This window comes from Astatotilapia calliptera, chromosome 4, assembly GCF_964374335.1.
Source record: "Astatotilapia calliptera chromosome 4, fAstCal68.1, whole genome shotgun sequence".
Taxonomy (NCBI): Eukaryota; Metazoa; Chordata; class Actinopteri; order Cichliformes; family Cichlidae; genus Astatotilapia; species Astatotilapia calliptera.
The window spans coordinates 2,691,341-2,705,482 of record NC_137425.1 but is presented as its reverse complement, the minus strand read 5'-3'; the positions used below and the strand labels follow the sequence as shown (position 1 = coordinate 2,705,482).

The 14,142-nt window shown below is 42.3% G+C and overlaps 2 protein-coding genes across 3 annotated transcripts in view; one reads left to right on the top strand and one right to left on the bottom strand.

Moving 5' to 3' along the window:
* Nucleotides 1-14,142, top strand: part of LOC113020221 (C-reactive protein-like) — a 438,825-nt gene that overhangs the window by 322,060 nt on the left and 102,623 nt on the right. The window lies entirely within an intron of this gene.
* The window catches only part of slc38a12 (solute carrier family 38 member 12), a 75,913-nt gene that overhangs the window by 7,193 nt on the left and 54,578 nt on the right, over nt 1-14,142 (bottom strand). For both annotated transcript variants that reach the window (XM_026163992.2, XM_026163993.2), the window contains exon 9: nt 10,412-10,505. In XM_026163992.2, coding sequence (XP_026019777.1) covers nt 10,412-10,505 — 94 coding nt within the window. The remainder of the gene's footprint in view (nt 1-10,411; nt 10,506-14,142) is intronic.

The following is a 14,142-nucleotide window of genomic DNA, read 5'->3' as shown; positions in this document are numbered from 1 at the left end:
TGTGACTGCAGCCTCAGCGTGGTGGCTGACAGGAGTAAAAGGGAAATGTTGACCATTACACTAAATGAATCATTTCTCTGGGTTTAAATACAGAAATGTAAGTCAAATGAATCAAATAAGCATCTTACATCTATATTAGAAACTATAGTTCTTGCAGATTATATTTTTTGAAGATGTTTAACTTCAAACTTCTGCAAACTATTACAGTAAATGTACTTTTTACACATTTTCAATTAAGCTATTTTAAAGATATCATGATCTGGTCATCTGGCCTTCAGTGTTGCGCAACTGCAGCTCAAAAAAAATCTAATTTAGTTAAATATCAGTAACATCACTCTAACATTAGTTACTAACATCCACAGGGTTAAATCTTGTAATCTTCCAAGTGTTATCAAAGGTATTTAGATTGAATCTTGTGTTTGTGAGTGCAGGACTGCGTTAGTGTGAGGGAGCTGAACTTCCTGTACATTATTTATCAACTTTACAAATAACAAATAAAAGAGATGATAAATAGTAAAGAGGGAGGGTTTAAGACAGCGTTTTTCTGATGGTCTCACTTGATTTTAATGTTCTTGTAAAACAGCAAAGTGTACCCAATAAGTATTATTTTGGTTTAAATCCAGGCTTTACAGCGTCAGTTTAATTCAACTTTTTTAAATGAAGTATTTGGTGCATATAATCCACTCAACTCCAAACTGGTTATCAGATTATTATTATTATATAAAAAGAAAATATAAACATGAAAATATCAGAAATAATTGTCTCTCCACCTTTTTTGTGCTTTTATTTTGAATTAAACTGGGCTTCCAAAACATGCCATACATAAAGTTGAAGGTGCATTTGACTGATTTCTATAGTTATAGAGTGAATTCTCTCAAAAGATCAACGAGGTGAAAACCTGATATGGTGACCACATTGTAGTCCGGTCTCAGTTCTCTCAGAGTTTAACCTCATGTGGATAAAGATGGCAGTGCTGAACTGCCTTCCAGCTGTTTGTTCCAGAAACATCAGGCGTAAAAAACAAACCAGCGGTCGTTTCACGGCCCAGTATAAAACCGTCCTGCGGTTCCCACTGCAGCTCCAATTGATTTCAGGAGGCGCATCGTTGGCAGCTGTGTCTAAAGGAGACTCCTGAGAGCCGCATGCAGTCCTGTTACAGGCTAACGGTCATGTGGCCCAGCAAGCCATCTCTCCTCACACACACACACACACACACACACACACTCTCAACCCGTGACATCAGGAGTTAGTCATAGCCCAGGCCAGGAGCCAGCTCCTCAGCTTTCATTATCAGCTGTCCTTTAAACACTCGGTGACATTTAGGAAGTGTCACTCGGACCATTATATGCCTCATATCTGCAGTAAAATAATTCTATACCTTAAACTCTGACATCACTCTATAAGACTGAGACTCACGCTGTCTTTGATGGGAATATCTAACATCTGCAGACCAAACTGTAGGGATGCAATATGCCACAAGGCAAGCTTTGTTCATCTACACTGTACAAGAGGCAAAATAACTGCTGACCAAAGAAGAACCAGGAAAAAAAGCTCATTTTGCCTTTGTTTTAGTGTTTCAGTGTTTCAGTGTGGATGTAGAGCTTTACAAAAGAGTAATCTGATCTCTGAAAAAGAATATTCACTTTTATTCACTTGCTTAAATTTACCTGCATGGATAACGAACGAAATCAGCACTGATTTCAGTATAACTTGGTATATATTTTATATCGTGCACAATTTTAAAAAAGGCAACGACACGACACTGCAAGCTCATAAGGTACCAACTCATCTATCACAAAGCAGCGACACTTTAAAGCGCGCCGTCCTTTATCGTCTGTTTTACTCAGAAAGTGAAGATCATTTAACAGAGAAACATGGTGCTCATCAGAAGCGTTTTTACTGAGGTCATACGTCAAAGGAGAAGTGAGCTAATTTTGTCATAGACCTCGATTCAAACAGACTTCTTTGCAGAACCAGAAAGGTCGCCCCCTACTGGCCACGTCAAAAGAAAGCAACTCCATTAGACCCAGAAGCTGTGTCCATCGTTTAGCTTTCTCCAAAACTCGGGCCATTGTCTCCAGAGGCTAAACTCATGGGATTATAACTGATGGGCCGCCTGATTGAACACTTGCTGAAAATGTAGCCGTGTCAGGAAAACACAACACAGCTACATTTCGCACCCTTGTTTCACGCTTGCCTTGAATTTCACATGTAAGCACAAACTCTGTAAAACCTGTTTCACGACTGTTCAATATTGAATGCATCTTTGGCTTAGGCCCAATGTAATCTGTGGCTCCGGGGAAAGCTCTGCGACTCCCCGCTACAACCTCAACCCTCTTACACAGAGATGTCAAACGAATGGGCAACACACCAGCTTTCAAGGACGATGACACGCAAAAAAGTCCCTTAATTTATCTGTGCTGTATAGATACTCTTTCTGAATTGCTCCTCTTCCTACAAAACATCTGCAATGTGTGAAAGAGTCATTGCCAAAACCATCTGTCTGCCCCCTTTGCTCCGCCTGTCTTCTTTCTCCTTCAAACTCTCATCTTTTTCCGCCTTTCTGTCTGCACGAAGCTATGTGTGAAATAGCTGGCAACTAAACCCGTCTGCCTGCGGTACACCAGGGAGACGAAGGTGCAGGGGAAGAGAAAGAAGGCTTTTCTCCATCTTGACACCAACACTCACAGGCTGCACAGGAAGGAAACTAGCACGGGGCTTTTAATTAAGAGTGCCTCAGGGTGGTTGGGCACGGTTACATTACCTAAAGCACCTTTTTCCAAGTCTGGCCAAGATTAAGATGCTGCAGGAGAGCCTGCAAGGACAACGGGGCTGGTTGTACTGGGAAGCTCCCAGTCAAATCTTATTGAAGCTTAAAAATGAAATATAACTCCAAATGCTTTTAAATTGAAAAGAATCGATTGGAAAACATTTCTTTGGCCCACAATTAGAACGTTTTTATGCTGATCAGAGACAAAGCACTCATTTATCCCACTAAAGTCACAGGAACCAACTCATTATAATTCAAAGTAACTGAAAGTCAATCAGATGGTAGAGAGGAGCTGAGCACTAGATTGAAGCCTTTCATAATGTGCTCATTTGTCACCGGCCCTCGCCTGCATAATGCTACACGAGGTGGGCAAATCACGTCCGGCCGTGACAATTTTATCGCGCTCATTGCACCTATAAGCCATGAATCTCAATGCTGGAGTACTGTACAGCCGTGAAATGAAAGCATATTAGCTTTGATCACCTTAACTGAGTGTAGAAGTTTATTTACATAGTAAATTCAGTAAGGCCTCATAATTCTCTGGACTGACGTAAGAGACGAGCATAAGGGGCATTCATTACTCCTTAAAAGGCATTATTCAGTGACAAATTACAGAGAGCCGGGTAGTGCGTACACACGACTCTGCGTTAACTCATCACGTCTTCTTGTAGCCATTAATGCTCCTGTCTTCTTCTGTGGTTTTTATTTGCTCACCGGAAACATTTCACACATAAATCTCAAATGATTTCAGGAGAATTAGACCCAAAGATAATTTTACCAAGTATGTGAGCGAGTAAAGGCGTAGATGTTTAAACTAAACAGTATTATTTTAGTGCTCTATTGTAGTCTTAGCCAATTCTAAAACCTAAAAATGCCAAACCAGTTAACTGACCTGTAAATTAGGTGTCACAAACATCGATGTAGTCCTCACTTGCTAGTATAACACAACAGGAAATGCTGTGCGCCCTGCTGAAATGACTCCTTTTGGTTTAGGTGATGGATTGAGTGTGCAAAAGGCACTGGAGCTGTTAATGCTACTATTCGCACGTTGATGCAATCTGACATCTCATGGACTTCATCATAGGAGTGACTAATGTCTGATCTGACTGTATACTTGCATATCTACCAGTCATCAGCCATCTTTGGCCTGTGGGAGCTTATTTGGGCAGTTATACTGAAATCACAGGTTATAAATGTTTGAAATTAAACTTTCACAATCACTTTCATGGACTGGATTTCAGTGCCACGTCTGTGCAGTGCACATGTGGAAGCGTGAAAACAACACCCATCTTTCAAAGCCCCTGCACAACATACCATCACAGACAGGATGAGCCATTACCCCTGCACCTACCCGTCGAGATATGCTAATTCAATGCGCCTTCACATAGACACACTGAGCCCAACCAATACTCTCCACCGCACTTGACGTGCGACAACAGGAGCTGAGTAAATTGAGCAGCCACGTATCCCAATCCCCACGACTAGGCCCGTCCATCTCTTTGAGCCAGTGATTTATATTACCTGGATGGGAACGCCATTGACCTTGTGAGGAATGCTTCAACTTAACGACCCTCCAGAGCAAGCTCGTACGGCTGTGTTGTCTCTAGTAGCAAACATAGCAGACGCGGTTAGAGCCAAGGCTGGCAGACTCTCTCAATGCTCCAAGAAGTCATCGACTGCCTTGAGAGAAAGACTCCCAGATGCTATCGGAGAAGAGATGGGAATCCTGGACTCAATCAATGAGGAGAAAATGGTAGAAGGTGAGAGGTGATCAATCTCATGTGCAGTGGTGCACAGGAAAGCTGAAAGTTGGGAGGCCCTGCTCTTTGAATGGAACAACGCGAGTACTTAAGTGTGAGCAATTCACTGATGACTGCAGGAAGGTCAAGGACTTCTGCGCTGTGCTTTGATGCTTAAAAAAGCAGCCGTGCTGAAGAGGAAATGCTGCGCGCTCGAATGTAACACGAGGTTCTGGTGATGCTGCTTGTTTTCTTGTCACGTTGGCCAATTTAAGCATCCCCCCCCTGGCAGTTTTAACGCACAGCAATCTTGCCATCCCTAATTAAGAGAGGTACTCCTTGAGCACTCTTGGATAATCTCTGCAGTAATTAGTAGCTCCGGCTCTTTGCCCAGGTCTCACCAGGGTTTCAGGAATTCTCACTGTGCCGAGCCTCCATCACGTCAAGCCTATCAGGAACAGAGGTAGCGAGCTGCTGGGGCTGTTGAATTACTCGTATTTGTTGGGTGATAAGTGGCTTCCTCGCCTCCTAACGTGCTCTGTGATGTTGGATAGGGCTTTCTGTATACATGGCACAAAGCAGCGCAGCAGTTGGCTGCACCGTTTAGCACCCCATGCTGCAGCTGAGGTTCACAGACACGAGCCAGCCAAACCTCTGTTTCACTGATTTAAATGCTTTGATAAAGATGCAAAATTTCATTTTATTTATATAGCAACAACTCGCAACATCAGTCGCCTCAAGGTGCTTTATAAAAAGGAAACAAACAATGTAAAGAAGTGGTTTATTCTTCATTTAAAAAAGGTTAGGACTAAAAAAATAACATTTCTCTGGCTCATTCTACTTTCTCAAAAGAAATTATTAGATTTTTATACTTATTCTATACTATGACTTAAATATGTTGATTTTAAATGACTGTGATGCTTTTTTAAATTGTCCGTGTCTAAAGTAACTTATAAAATAGACTGTCAGGACTTTCCCAGTAAAATGGTTTCCAGGGGAAGAACTACGAATAAATGTTAAACATCACGAGTTTAACATGCAGTCATGTGTCATCTTCGAAACAACTCTGGTGCATCAATAAAGTGATAAAACGGCAATCAGAGGAAGTCCGTCTGCTATCAGTTTGCAACTGAAAGGGGCCAAACTGGTAATGACATGCGAACTGTGATAGCACAGCAATTAGCTGTGACACATCAGGGAAAATCTGCATGAACAGATATTAACTCGCATTAAGAGCCCAGCCAATTGTCAGAGTTTTGAAAAAACAAAAGCACAGCTCCTGTAGGACAGCAATCAACCACAAAATGAAAAAGGTGCTCAGATTATTAATAAACAGAATAAAACCAGTTCAGTCGAGTTGCAAAAAGACATCGCAGAGTGCGAAAAATTCAGCAAAGTTTTATCTCCTAGCTCAACACAAACTCAATGTTTGGGAAAAATCCATGGTGGATTTTATACTGACGTTTAGCTGCTACGTTGGATATGAAGCACTTAATACAGTGTAACTAATGAAGCCCCTCTTACCAAACAGGAATTTGAGCATCAGGGGAAGAGCACAGTCAAACTGTCATCATATTCATGGAAGGATCTCTCCTCTGGAAAATGTTAGCTAATGCAAGTATCCATGTTAATATATGAAAAATATAGACAAGGTCTGTTAATTGACCCTCAATGCTGGTCTATAAACTCCACGAAGCATTTTCATGTTATTTTACCAGCTAATGTTACAAACTAACCATCACCAGATTCCTGCAGTGTAGCTAGGTTACAGCTACCTGCTTGCTAACATTGTACATCCTGCTATTAGCTGCTTTGTCATGTCCAACCCAACTTTCTGTAAGTATACAGTATATATACTGGTTTCCCAGTTGTTACCCAGCAGTGAGTGCGTGCAGTGGACAGTGTCAGCCGTTTACATTTTAATCAATGTTTTTAAAAAAGCCTACAAAACATAATTCTAATATTACGCCTAATTAAGGTCAAATGTCAAATAAATGACGACCACAATGCTAAGTGGATTAAGCATTAACGATTTTTTAAACAAATGGCTGAAACTGCAGCATTACATTTTAATCACTTTAATCAAATCTTTCTGTGTAATGACACCGCCTCTGAGGTAAACAAAGACCTGAGGTCAGTGTCTCTAATTAAAAGCTTAGCTAGTGGATACAGTTGTATTGGATCGTGATTCCTGAACCACCTCAAAACCATCTCTGCAGAAAATCAAAGTGGCCATCACACAAAGGAACATCAGTGCTAAGCAGCGAAGCCAAGCAGGCAGTAAAAACACTGAAAGTGGTCGTGATCATGTAAATGTTTAGACGCAAAAAAAGAAAAGGTTCTTTGCTCCTGACAGCACAAATGTCACTGAAAGCCAGAACAGGACTGATGCTCATCAGCTGGTCTTGAAATGTAATTTTTCAGGACCTCTGAACTGTGATTCTGGCTGCTGCTCACTTCATTAAGACCGGCTCATAATTCACCCCTCGCTCTGAATGAGCAGAACCTTTCCAGTCAACAAGCCACCAGAGTCCCCCTGACCTTCAAAAACAATATCTCAATCCCATGGCCATTTAAAATGGCAGTGGGCAGCTGTGAGCATCCCTGCGGGGAGTTTCTTGGCTCTTTACATTATGTTGTTGTAAACTAAGAACATTAGATGGATGGAGAGACCTGCGGCTCGCTGAAACTTACAGCATTTGACTTACAGCAAAAGCTATTTATGAAAGATGAACTCAGGACAAAATCTTAAAGATTTAAAGTGTTTTAAATGAATTACACTGAAATCAAAAAGTACTATTTTACTGGACAAACTAAAGTCACTCCATCGCAGCCATATCCTGCTGCCAGCCAGTCAAGCTAGAGTGTAAATCTATGTTTTCATTTTTCCCAATAATGGGAGATGGGAGTTTCCTGATCGAGGACTGTTTCAGCCACAAACATCGAGTACAAATGTTTAAAGGCTTTCCTGCTAAGTAAGTCTGATGGCTGTTTTTAGGAGCCCTGAGATCCACATGGCACCGACCTACTGATAAACTCAGACAGCAGCCCCTCTACACATCTATCCACACGTCTCAGGAGAGATGGCTGGCAGTAATGAATACTTATTTACTGAGCGGACAGGCTGTTAACTTTTTCCCTTTGTCTCATATGACTCAATAACAATTAGAGAAGCTGTGTACTCCTGTAAGTGTTTGGAAAGTGTCCTTCTGGAGCACCAGTAATGATCCACTCTGCTGACAGCGGGCAGGAAGAGGCCGGCTGCAACAGGTTACAGCAATGTCTGCCTTTACCTTATATTTATTAAGATTAATGTGGAAAAAAACAACAAAAATAAGGTGAAGACACTCCAACTACATCTAACTGCAGCTACAACGCATCGTGTATACATAACACTGAATATTCATATACAAGCTGTGCACTGTGGTTCCTTCTCTGTCTCCTTGTCCTTCACCAACATGTGAGGTACTTCTGCTGTGAGACACGTTATCGCAGAGATGCAGATGGCCCTGATGACGTCCTTTATTAGTCACTATAAAGCATTAATTTAGATTTATATGGCACCGCTGCAAACAAGGTGACTAAATGACTGCAGCTAGGAATTCTGGGTTGTATAAAAGGTGTCGCGCTGACCCAGGCTAATGGCGACTCTGCTGAATATCCCAGCATGTCACCGACAGCCGAGCAGCAGGCAGGTACACCATCACTCATGTTTGGTGTAAAAATCGGGGCTCTCTGGACAACGAGGTGACTACAGTTGAGTGGCAACAACTGTGACAAGGCCGGAGCCGAGGGTGGCGGGCGGGGCACCGACGCACCGGCCAGCTGCTACCCCTGACATCAAACGCACCCCGTCCTCGCTCAGGGCAGCACATGTGACTGCAGGTGCATCCGGGGACTGGTGAGTAATGGTCAGGAGGGGAGGCAGGGTCTCCTGTCTCATGTGGTCAGTGTCAGCGCCTTCAAATAAAGCGGATACCAACACCCAGGGACACAATATAAAAAACAACTACACAACATACATTTTCCAGATGGTAGAATTACAAAATATGGGGCTACGAGTACGAGCGCCCCAGCTCGCAAACAAGCTTCTTATCGTTCATTTGTTCATATTCTGCATGCAGCCTATTTGCTCCAGCACATTGACTCGTCCTCAAGACGCAGCTCATGCAGAAATACTCCAACAAGCAATCTAAAACTCAGACTGTCTTTACACACTGGGAAGGCTGCTTGCTGCTCTGCACCAAAAACAAAGATGCACAACTGGACAGAGCAAAGAAAAGGATCCAGGCCGATAATAAGGATCGATGGTGTGATGGATAAAGTAGTCCGCGACGAGGGCCAAGACATCTGTGCACAGGTCAGCACTTGGACTCGGAGTGTTACAGAAGGTTATTAAGTCCTCATTTTAACGTGTAACAAAGTGGAAACTGCTGGATGTAAAACAGGACGTGAAAGTCGACACGAAACACAAAAATGTTTTGAAACAGCGCCAACGCTTTAGCTGTCGTCTCTCGTAAAGAGGTCGACTTGCTTCTGGATTGTTGTGGAGCGCTTTTATGTCCGAGAACAGTACTGACCTTTACAGACACTGACTGAATGTGTGCTGTTTGTGTAGTTGACTAAATGTATGCCACTGACAGAGCTGCTTGGTGTGAATGTCACTACAGGAGAAGTGTTAATTGATCATAGAAGATAATTTCCAGACAAAATGTGCTGCAGGACTGTATATGTTCAGCTGATAACCGGCCTCTTCCCCCAGTGTATCCGTCTGTTTATAGCTTTGAAGGGTTTTTAACTTTTAGCAGGTCGTATATTTATCCCATACTGGTAATATGGGCAGCTGAGAGGCCCGTGCAGCTATATTTAACTACTAACTACTACATTTTTATCCCTCTAAGAGCCGGTCAATGACATGATCACTTTACTAGTGAATAATTCATTCACTCTAATGTTCAGTAATCAGCTAGCCTGATCTATTTCAGCTGCTTCAGCCCAGCAAGGTGACGCAGAAATTCATCCACAGGACGAGAGACTCACTGGAGACGCAGCTGATTTTGATGCTCACGTTCAGAGAGAATTATTTAATAGTTAGTTTAATAAGCACGTCTGCTTCTCTTCTCTGCCAAAACTCGACCTAAAGTACAGCAGGCCAAGAACAAAATAAGTACGACAAGTTTATCTTTGGCTTTTATCAACAACTTCAACGTAATTTTGATGGTTTACCCCCGCCCTACAAGAAAAACAGGCTGGTTTTTCTTTTTTAACGATTTGCTGTTCCAGTATCTTCGCTTGTCCACTGGAGCCGTTTTAAATCATTATCCCGTGTTGTTTGGAGCCCTGCAAAAGTGACACGACCAATCAATTGCAGAGCCAGGGGACGCTGAGACGAGGAAGAGGGAAGGATGCAGCTAAAACCCGCGTGTTATTTAGTCAGACGATGGACAGAGCGCGAACGCTGTTGTGTCTGCGTGCGTTTACGTGAGCGAGCGTGCGGCCGTACGGGGGCGGCGGGACTGCCGTGATTCAGTGGTGTTGTGATTTTAACAGTGGACCCAGGACGGGCGGTTTATTTTCATCTGTCGCCATGTGAGTGACGGTCCAATCAAGCTTGGGACGGGCTGTCAAGCCTGTCAGGCTGAGGAATGAGAGGAGATGGGAGTCAAAGACACAGAGCAGGACCAAACCATGATGGACGGACCTTAAATGCAGCAGCCACACAGGCAGGTGAAGGCAGGAGGGAGGGATGAAAGAAACTCTGAGGGAGACGCCGATAAAATGGAAATATGCGTGTGTGGAAAAAGAGGCTGCAGAAATGGAGAGGTCACAGAAAGCGAGGGGAGAAAATAGTGAAAAGAAAAACAGCACGTTACGAGGGAATACTGCAGGAATGTTTTCTTACCAATCCATCGCATGAGTGAGGTGAGAATCTGGAGATACTTTGTCTTCTGGGCGTTGAAGAAGGTGAACGGGCCCAACAAAACAGTGAACACGCTCTGTGGGAACAGCAAATGGGAAAGCACATTTAGCTAGCTGAAGAAGGCACATTAATTAATGAAGAAGTGCTTTACATTTCTTAATTAGGTCAGAAATCAATCACAGTCATGTAAAAGCTGCCTTTGAGTGCTTCACTGTGAACCATAAGAGATGAAAAATACAGAGAATGTAGACAGAAGCACTTTTTATTAACCTCCAAAATTGGGAAAATCGCCACAGAAAAACCACCAATGCAAACTAAAACGGCCCATTACAGTAAAATTGCTCAATAAAAATAAATATGTCAGAGGAAAAAATGAAATGACTCAGAAAAGTAACAAAAGCTCAATAAACTAGAAAAAATACATCAATAAGGAAAGTGTTTTTATAAAAAAATACAATTGTTCTAATGAAAGTGTCCAATATATTGTGCAGAGTAACACAAACAGTGCAGGATCCTGAAACTAAACCAAGAGATTAACAGCAAAGTCACGTTTCCTGCGTTACATGAATAATAACCTGTCAGTCAATCTGTTAAATGAAAGAAAACTTCCAACGTGACGTTCTGCTCGTCTGTATTACTGGATCGGACTGTGAAGCTACTGTAAAGTATCTCTTGTGTTCTTACACTGGGCCACAGTTCACCTTCTGTCTGATATAGGTCGTTTTAGCCCCTCCCCCTTTAATCAACAATATTCTGATCGGCTGTCACTCATCAACATGTTTGGGCTTCTCTGCTCACAGGAATTACCTGCGCATAAACTGACCCCGTTATTTGAAACTGTGGCCACCATTATAACGAGACATGTCAGGGGTTTCTTGTGTATGAAAAGCAAAAATACACTTTTAATTTTCAAATGACCAAAAAGAACTATCTCCCCATTTTAAGCCAGAAAAATATCTCATATAACAACAGACAGGAACGAAAACACAAAACTGGAAAAACACTTTCTGGCTTCAGCATCGCAGCTTTTCCCAACTCCTGAGTTGGACTGATCCTGCAGACTTTAGCCAGCAACTCTTTTTTTGTCTTGCAGTTGCGACACTGACATGCAATTCTGAAACGCTATCGAAGACGCAACGTTCCTCAAGTGCTGTCAAAATCCCATCAGCGCTCTCAAAGATGGGTGAAAAGATGAAGAGGTGGCCCAATCCATAGTACAACAAAAATTTCAAATCCTCCCAGGCCACAGCTCTGATTGCCTATCAGATACTTTCTTTATCAAGAGCTGCAATCAGACGCAGCTCAGCTACTGTAGCTCCATTCCCATCAGCTCCCATCACTCCCTCTCCCCCACGCCTGCAAACGTATTCCCTTCATCCGTCTCTTCCATATCCCCGCTCTCTGACACTCTCCGGTCTGACTGCACAGTTTGAGTGGCATGTGATCTCCGAGGCAGTCGCTTGTGTGCTTTTTCATCTGAAGAGCAGCCTGCAGGCTTTCAAAGAGAGGACCTCGCCCTCCCATCAAACGCATGAGGACAGACACACTGACACACACCTCTGCAAGAGCGCAGGATTTCAGCCCAGCAATGGAGGTGCACAAACAGGCTGCTTAACACCTTCCAAAGTACTTGAAAAATAAAAAGAATGAGGCGAATTTAGCACTTTTAAAATTTTGATGAAGAAAACACCGAGTGCCACCAGTGTATCCCTGAACGAGGACTTCAATGGCACAAAATCAAATAATACCAGAGTTTGTATAAAAGGGTGGGTGGATGGTAACACAAAGGTGCTTTTATAATGTTTGAAGACATCGATGGAACTGCTACAAATGGGTTTCTCGTTTTTTCTTTTTAAATTTTCAGACCTTTACTGTCCCCGAACGATGGGTAATAATGACTTCAGTGCTATTCTTTTACAGCAACACAAGTTTATATTAGTTTTTTCTCCACACGTATAAAAAGTCTCAGGAACTATGTGATGTATTTGTTCAGACACTGAGAATGAATACAACAACGTGGCCTGTCCACATCCTATTGATCCAAATGTACTAAAACTGGCTGCAGTCCAGGAGCACCTGCAGTCCTCAACGGAGTGAACGAAGCTGAAACACATCTGCCGCTAAACATAAAAAACTCAGTTTATTTTAGTTTTCACAAATTTAACATGACTGCGTGTGCAATTTTGTAAAAACAATGTTAGCATCCTGCTAATGCATGCTAACTGGTTGGTTAAAGACTCATCACTCCCTTGATGGTAACTGTTTCCAACTACAGACGCGAGCAGGATGGTTAAATCAAACATAAAGTCACATGTGTGTATAAGGAGTGTGAGTCTTCTTTGGGAGCTTCAGCATCCCTAAAACCTTTTCTAACACTAAAAGCTGATGAAAGAAGGCAAACAGTTATGGACCTCCTGTGTTGACCCCCTCCATCAAAAACACAATAAAATGAAAACACACTTTGTATATTTAACCCTCTTAAGGCAGGCGTTGCCGATTTGCAACAGTTAAAAACTAACAACCTGATTACCCCACATACATATTTTATGAGGTTTTTTTACTCAGAAGTGGAACTTGGTGGTTGAAAGGTTCCCCACGAGACCTTCAGCCGGTGTATCAAACTCATTTTACATCATAAAAGGAGTTTGAGTAAAAAGGCAGTGTAAAGAACTTTAACCATAAATTTAATCCCTGAGATATTTTAATATAAGGAAAAGAAGCAATTTCAGCAGCACATGTTGGTTTTTCTACACGATCAAGAAATGATGCTATAGTAATGAAAGTGTGTCAGCGCGACTCTTCATCCGGAAACTGTAAGAAATTTAAATTGAAATAATGTGTAAAATGACAAACAAAAGTTCTGGTAGCTCATCGTCCCGAGTGTCCTATAAGAATAAAATGAAAGGTTTTTCAATTTGTTTTGGGGTTTTTTGTTCCACTGTGAAGCTACTGTAAACATACATTTCTATAGAAGATAGTGGAAAAACAGAAACTTTGTGTTATTTTATTGTTTATCTGTTATTTACACTGGGATAGTATGAATGACCACCGGTTTGGTCTTCAGGAGAAAACCTGCGAAGCTGATGAAAATACAGTTGGAAACTTATAAAATACACCTAAAAGTTGCACCTTAAGTGGCTGTAAGCGACTGCAGCTTTCAACCAGGTGTCGTCAGGTGGTGTCCAAATATCATCAGGCATTTCGACCCTGAACCAAAACGCCCTCAGGTCGGCAGTGATGACCAGTCACATACCTGAGCCACTTGCGGAGGTGTTCGTTTACTTGCCTCTCGATACCGATCATTTATGTCCTACTTCACATTTTCCAAAGCAGCTCAGTGGCCCAGGTTGGAGCCTTTGGCAGGCCGATTCTGGCCCCTGGGCCTTAATTTTGACACCCCAGCCTTACAGAGTTTTTCCAAAGTTGAAATCAATGAATGAGGAAACAAAGGAGCAATTTTAGACACAATAAGAGCTCAAAAGATGTTAAAAAGGACAGCTGGGCTATCTGTGAGTTTGACAGAAAACCCCCCCAACAGCTTTTAATCCTGCTGAATAATGATGATGCCTATGTCTCTATATATTAAAGTATTACCAGCTGTCCCCTTGGCAAAGTGCAGTCTAAGCTCGGGCTGAGCCAAAGCATAAATCTGCAACAGCCATTGGAGGTAATGAATGAACCATTATGAAGAGAGATGTGTCTGAAGAAGAAAG